Below are 7,521 nucleotides of genomic sequence, written 5' to 3' on the forward strand. Positions count from 1 at the left end.
TTGTGCTGCCCGTCCGCCAGCTGGGCCATCAATGTTTTGACCGTTCTATTGGTCCGCTCAGTGGGATTCTCCTGAGGTGTGTATGGTGCCGTCAGTTGTTGCTGGATGCCTGCCTCGGCGAGGAACTGCTTCAGTGCGCGGCTCGTAAACTGGGCTCCGTTGTCTGTAATGAGCTTCCTTGGTGTGCCAAACCGTGCCAGAATCCGCTCTCGCAAGGCCAGCTTCACTGCCGCTGCCGTCGCCTTGCGGATGGGGACCAGTTCTGCCCATTTACTGAACTTATCGACCAGGACCAGTAGATACGCGTTGCCCCGCTTGGACCGCGGCAGCGGCCCCACAAAATCGGCGCAGACGACGTCCCACGCTGCCTCCGCTGGTTTGAAGCGCATCTTGCCTGCCGTCAGCTGTTGCTGGGCTTTATAGCGTTGGCACAACAGGCACTGGTGCACATACTTCGCTACGTCGCGATACAGACCAGGCAAGTGGTATCGGTCTGCAACGCGTGCACAGGTTCGGCGTACTCCCATATGGCCCGCTGTTGCGTCGTCGTGGCATTCTCTCAACACCTCCAGTCGTAGAGGCGCGGCCACGCATAGCCTCCATGGTGACACCTCATCTTCTCCTAGCACGTGAGCGATGCGGCGGTACAACCTGTCGTTCTGTATGGCGTAATCTGGGTACTTGCTGGGACTCTCCAACACCGCTGCCGTCAGCCGCTGTAACCATTTACAAGTTGGTGCTGCCTCTGACTCCACGTGTGCACGGCCGACCACCTCGCGTGGTTGTCGTGACAGTGCGTCGGCCACCACATTCAAGGCTCCTTTTCGGTACTGGACATCGAAGGTGTACTGCTGCAGCTCCAAAGCCCAGCGTGCGATGCGGCCGGTGGGGCTCTCAATCGAGTTGAGCCAACGCAACGCCAAGTGATCAGTCACGACAGTGAAATGGTAGCCTTCCAAATAGTGTCGCAGTTTTCGGATTCCCCACACAATTGCGAGGCACTCCTTCTCCGTGGCGCTGTAGTTGACCTCCGCTTTCTGCAGCTTCCTACTGGCGTAGGAAATTACGTGTTCGTGGCCGTCTATGTCTTGCGTCAGAACCGCGCCCAGCCCATACTCGCTGGCGTCCGTCTGTAGGCAGAAACGTCGAGAGAAATCGGGGCACGCCAACACCGGAGCTTCCATCAGCTGCTTCTGGATACACTGGAATGCCTCCTGCTGCTGCTTTCCCCAACTCCACTTGTGGCCCTTCTTCAACAGTTCGGTAAGGGGCCCAACCGTTGTGGCGAAATTTGGTATGAAGCGTCGATACCACGAGGCCATTCCAATGTACTGCCGCAATTGTTTTAGATTTGATGGCGGCTTCAGCTCGTGGATGGCTGCTACCTTCTCCGGATCCGTTTGGATGCCCGCCTCCGTCACCAGGTGCCCCAGGTACCTAATGGATTTACGAAAGAATTCCCACTTATCTCGATTTATTCGCAGATTGGCCGCTCGCAGTCGCCGGAACACCTCGCGCAAATTGCTCAAGTGTTCCTCGAACGTCCTACCGACCACCACTATGTCGTCGAGGTATGCAAACGCGTGCGGTGCCATGTCTGGGCCAATGACGCTGTCCAACGCCCTCTGGAATGTTGCGGGCGCAGAATGCAGGCCGAACGGCATCACACGCCACTGGAACAGCCCGCGTCCTGGCACCGTGAACGCTGTATATCGCTGGCTTTCGCGCTCCATCGGAATCTGCCAGTACGCATTCCGCAAATCGATGCTACTTATGTATTTGGCCTGGCGCAGCTGCTCCAAAATGTGCTGGATCCGCGGAATTGGGTACGCATCTGGTTCTGAGCGTTCGTTCAGCTGCCGATAGTCGATGCACATCCTCCAGGCGCCTGTCTTCTTGCGCACCAACACGATGGGTGCGCTGTAGGCACTGTCGGATTGCTCGATGCAGCCCTTTGCCAGCAATTCGTCGACTTCTTGGTTGATCACTGCGCGTCGGCAGCATTCGTTCGCACGCACCCCCATCTTACCACAGTCCCAACAGTAGAGCTGTTGAGAGTTTGGGCACGCGTCCGTACTGTGCCCTCCCATCCCGCAACGTCTGCAGATGGGTGGGCGGCGATACGTGTCCGCTGGGCCAACCGCCACCGGCTGTGGGATCGGCGTAGGGTGTGTGGCGTTCGTCTCATCATTGCCGGCCGCCTGTGACCGTGCTAAGATTGCTTGGTGCACGCCCTGTGCCGCCTGTACGTACCCATCGAGTGAGCTCACTTCTTCGCCTGCCAGGCGGAGATTGGCGCGTATTTCTGGTAGCCCGTTGGCGTGGACAAGTCTCAGCTGCTCCTCTGCAGTCATCCCCGCGCCGCGCATCAGTCGTTGCATCGCTCGGACATACTCGATAGGGCTCTCTGATGCGCCCTGGACCCGGCTGTATGCTTCCCGCCGGCGCTCTTCTATGTGGGGACCCGCTGGATATTCTTTTAGTAGGTCTTGGCGGAACTCGGCCCACCGTTGTACCAAATTGCGCCTTGACCACTCCCACTCCTTCGCCTCGCCAACCAGGATTTCCGGTAACACGGTCACCAACTCATCTAATCGCACGTTCCTTATCTCTGCCTTATCTTCCAGGTCCCGGAGGAACGTTCTTGGGTCCCCGCTGCCGTCGAAACGTACTCCCCACTGTGCCACCTCCGTGCTCAGGGCTCTCCGCTCCGCTCGTGACATTGTCGAGTGGGCCGAACCAGCCGCGGATGCGGTTGACACGGCTGATGTTGGCGCCTGTGGTTCTGCCACCGCCTGCACGCTTGCGAGCGGTGACGCTGGAGTCGGTGCTGTTGGGTCATCTTCGTCAGGCACATTACCAGCAGGCGCGGTGGAACCGCAGACCTGGCTCGACAGCTTCTGGAAACCATCCTCCATAGCCTGGGCCAACCGGTGGGTGTACTGAGCCAACTCGGCAATCGCTTGTGTCAGGTCCGCCGTTGAGAGCACTGGAGCCACTGTTGGCGTCGCTGAGGCTGCCGTGGGCTCGGTTGTGGTAGCTCCCGGCGAGGCCGCGACCGCTACCGAGATGGTCGGCACTGTCGCAGGAGTTAGCGGTGTCGTGTTTGCCTCTGTCACGACGAGCAGCCCCTCCGGTACGTCCTCTTGTTTCGGGACTCCCAGCCGTCCGCCGGGCACCGGGCTCAACTGACCTGTCGCCGCGGTACGCGACGACACGTTCTCGTAATATGCCGCTAGTTCTTCAAGGCGGGGTCGGTACTCTTCTTGGGCCGACTTCACGAACGTTGCCAGCCGTACCCGCAACGCCTCCACGGTGCCGGTCTCCTCGATGTCGAACTCGCGCAGCACCGTGCTGAGCTCTTCCTTCCGCAGCACACGTATCCAGCTCGTTCGTAGCATTGTAGGTCCACGCTCTCTTCCCTACTTGGTCGGATCTAACCTCAAACTTCTTTGGGGTCCCTGCTCGGGCGCCACTTGTAACGTTGTTACTCTGCCGCGGGTATGCTCGCCGGCCAGAGTATGCTAATATAAATAAGGCACCCCAAAGTGCCGAGTTGTCCAACAAATAAAAGAGAGGCGGTATGCCAAAACTTCTCCACGTGTTTCTTTAATCTAACAAAAATCAAAACTCAAACTGCCCGCGCTTCAGTGCGTGTGGGCCGAAAGCAGAGAACTAACTAAACTTAGAAAGAACTTAAAATTACTTGCCTTCATGGCTTACTGTACTTAAAGTTACTTATGCTTATAACTACTCGTAATGACGCGCGGCTGCCCGCTATGCAACGCGTCGTTACAATACACACAATATATTGTACTTGGGTGCATACTTATATATATAAATATATATGTATACATATGCAGGTAGTGAAGTATAAAAATGCAAGTCATAAATCTCAGTAAAGAAGTCCATAGTACATACATATGTAGGCACTTTAAAGAATAATAAATAAATGGTCATACATAAATAGATACACATACATACAATGTTATGGAAGCACATTTAAAAATTTGTTTAGTACATCGATTCTAGGAATGCTTATATGCAGCCATGACATTTGTCATGGAAATGCGCAATCCTTTTCATTTCATTGATATATTCATTTTGTACGTAAGTTTGTTTAGAATCAAATCTTTGCCTTAATTATGAAACATTTACAGTATTTAAATGGATAAGCAGGGAAGAGAGCTCAAGCTCTTCGCTAAATTTGTTGCGCAGGATAACACTGCGATAGCCTTGGCGTACGCAATTTAAAGGATAGCAAGCCTGCGCTATGAAATGCGTTTCGGCAAACATATCCTCGTCCTGGACCTCAAATCTTAGCAAAGCCAGCTGGGGATTGCGCACGATGAACTCACAGGATTCGTTCCATATGGGATGGAAACCATTCTCGTTTACTTTAGTGCGATATTTGATACCACTATCGAACGAGGCGCCGCAAATTTCCACCACAATCTGTGGATTGTTCGATTTTCCACCACGAAATAGATGTCGGGCGGCAATAATGCGTATCGAGACTTTAATTTCATTAAGTCCATCCGATAATGGGTTATTGGGATTAAAGCTATCCAGCATCATGAAGGCCGGCTTTAATATATAACCACATTGTCCATTATTGCGGAATTTCGACTGATTCAATTGCATGGCCTTGTCACCAGTCTGATAGTTGAGTGCTATCATCTGAGATCCGATGTTCCAGAATGGTACTGGATTAAAATTGGATGAGTCCAGACGCTGTCCCTTCGGGTACACTCGACTTATTTGATTGCGATGGTATGATAGGAATAGCTGCATGTTTTGTTGAAAGAATTGTTTCTCCGCTTTAGATTCCGGAAAGCTGGAAAGCTGTTGAGGGCCTCTCTGACGTTGTCTTCAAGTCTCAATAGTTGCAGCTGCCTATGTAGTTCGGTGAACTATTCTGCATTGGATCCTGCTCCGCTTTTTGGAGTGATCCTGGCTTCCTGCGTTTCATATGTCTCTGTTTTTATATTGCCGAATGCTGGGTATGCTTCCAGTATTTGAGACGCCACCGTGGGATGCGCTGTGAGTGAGTATTGACTGTCCATTAGTGAACACGTGGGGGCAACTTCCAGGATGGCCGTGTCGTATAGAAACAGTTTCCTTATATACGTTTCACATACCGCTGTTAAGTTGGCTGTCTCTTTTGTGGCGAACAGCCAAGTATTCGGCGCGTGTAACGGAATCCATGTTGCCGAGCATTGTGGGCATTGGGTCCCACCCTGGTTCAGGAACAAGTTCAGATAACATCTCCACATAGGTGCTTCGGAGGAAAACGTCATATGCTGCTTTGGGCAGACTAAAACGTTGCTGTTCAGCCGATAGCATTTCGCCATTTGCAGCGTGTTGAGCGTAAAGAACCTGTCTCGATGGTCGTTGATCACAAGGAAGTCGGCTTCGCTGGTGACGCTTTTCAACTGATTGTCCGAATTTCGGAATGGATTTGGTGTCATCTTGTACGCCATGAATTGCTCCTCGTCAACAAGTGGAAGGGTGATGGCGAAGATGAGATTTGCATCGGTCCATGTTGTTTTTGTTGACATTAGCTGGTACAGTTCTTGAATGCTGTCCTCGTGTGTCATTGACGCCGTCCTTGGGGGTAGATTCGCTTTTATTATTTCCAACTCTTGAAGCAGCTGCCATAGCGATAACAACAGCGAACTTAGCTTCCCGTGTCTGGCGTCAAAAATCATATCTTCTATTCGCCGGATTGTTGTCAACAAAAGAGTTAGCTGTGTATGCTTGTGAATTGCCAGTCCATCGATTCTCGCTTTCCGATTTGATTTTCAATGGTGTTAATTTGTGCCCGCAATGCTCGCAGTCTGCTGGCGTTGACTTCTTCATTTCTTTGCACAATGTTTATAGTGCTGTCGATGACGGAGGTCTGATTTCGTAAGACCTCTTTTAGATGATACCCGTCCGCCTTTCACGTCGACATTGCGATAACGGTAGAGGAGACCACCTCGAAGTATATGCCTGGGACGTTTGATAGCTGGGTGATGTTTATTTTCTGTGGACTAGCGGCTGTTTTCGGCACTAGTGCTAATCCGACAAGGAGGAGTGTAATAGGTACCGTTGACGCGGTTACTCGACGCCGCGCGGCTGGTCGGGTGGTTGCGAGCTCCATCGGTTCCGTGGTTAAAGGTGCGAGCCAATGGATAGGCCTCCGGCACATTCCTTTTGCAGTTTTGATGTTTGCCTGTCGGCCCCTGGGTTGACCTCTCTAACCCTGGCCATTGGCCATTGCAGCGGCGGAACATTGTCTTCGCGTACAATAATTAGGTCCCCGGGGTTGATGTTGTTCCATGCTTGCGTCCACTATTGTCGGAACTGGAGCTCTAATAAGTATTCTTTGGACCATCTGCTCCAAAACTCCTGCTTTATCCGCTGATAAGCCCTCCTTCGTTTGCCATCGTAATTTTTCCTTGCGAATAACAATTCTTGTAATGATTCTGTAAGTGCTGAATTATTAGCAAATTTTTTTAGTCGACGTACTCCTCCGAGTATTTTAACGGTAATTCTTACCCCTTCCGCATTATGCCTTCAAATTCTATATTTGCTCCAATAATTACAGATTCTTGTATTTTATCTAATATACAATGATGCTGTAATCATTGTAAGTCTGTAATCTCCTTTGCTCATGGATTTTGCAACGACTAATCTGCTTAAATTTACATCTTTGATAAATGATGCATTCCTAGCAGAGATGCAAGCTGATATTATATATACTGACTTCAGCAAAGCATTTGATTCTGTGAATCTCGACCTCCTCCTCTTGAAGCTAACTTGTATGGGATTTCCCTCACACTTTTTGAAATGGATTTCCTCGTACCTAAAAAATAGGACACAGAAGGTACTACTCAGGTCAAATATTTCTAAACCTGTTCTCGTAACATCTGGTGTACTTCAAGGTCCCCCTATTATTCACTCTATTTATTAATGACCTTCCGTCTATCCAGCTGCATTCCCGCATACTAATGTATGCCGATGATGTGAAGCTAATTTTTTCGTATTTCCTCTTTATCATTCTCGCCTGCAGTACGATCTAAGCTGTTTTCAATGGTGGTGCTTGGTCAACTACCTGTACCTTAACTGTTCTAAATGCAAGTTTATGACTTTTCATCGTTCCAGGTCATATCAAGGTGCTTATGTTATATTTCCAGTTGAAGATCTTGGAGTTCTTTTTGATCACAAATTGAATTTAAATCTTCACATCTCCACTATCGTTAACGAAGCTAAGGGTGTTCTTGGTTTTATTAAACGTTGGTCCAGAGAACCCCTACACCACCAAGTTACTGTACAGTTCTCTAGTACGGCCAGTGCTAGAATACTGCTCATGTGTTTGGTGTCCTCAGTATAAATTGTATCTGGAAACAATTTCTTCTTTTTGCTCTTCGTGGTCTAAACTTGGATCTTAATCTACGATTACCTTCCTACTCCAGTAGACTTCTCCTTATTAACCTGCCTTCTTTAGCTCACCGTAGAATAGTTCTTGGTGTTCTG

The 7,521-nt window shown here is 50.2% G+C and overlaps 1 protein-coding gene across 1 annotated transcript; it reads right to left on the minus strand.

Annotated features, from left to right (window-relative positions):
- Positions 1-4,124: 4,124 nt before the first annotated feature.
- Positions 4,125-5,600, minus strand: LOC115628155 (1-phosphatidylinositol 4,5-bisphosphate phosphodiesterase gamma-1-like). Its single transcript, XM_030524128.1, has 2 exons — positions 5,142-5,600; positions 4,125-4,845 (listed from the first exon to the last, which is right to left on the minus strand). Exons 1-2 carry the CDS (start codon positions 5,598-5,600, stop codon positions 4,144-4,146), a joined length of 1,161 nt encoding a protein of 386 aa, XP_030379988.1. The 3' UTR covers positions 4,125-4,143.
- Between the last annotated feature and the right edge of the window lie 1,921 nt (positions 5,601-7,521).

This window comes from Scaptodrosophila lebanonensis, unplaced genomic scaffold (assembly GCF_003285725.1).
Source record: "Scaptodrosophila lebanonensis strain 11010-0011.00,11010-0021.00 unplaced genomic scaffold, SlebRS2 tig00000110-arrow-arrow-pilon, whole genome shotgun sequence".
Classification (NCBI taxonomy): Eukaryota; Metazoa; Arthropoda; class Insecta; order Diptera; family Drosophilidae; genus Scaptodrosophila; species Scaptodrosophila lebanonensis.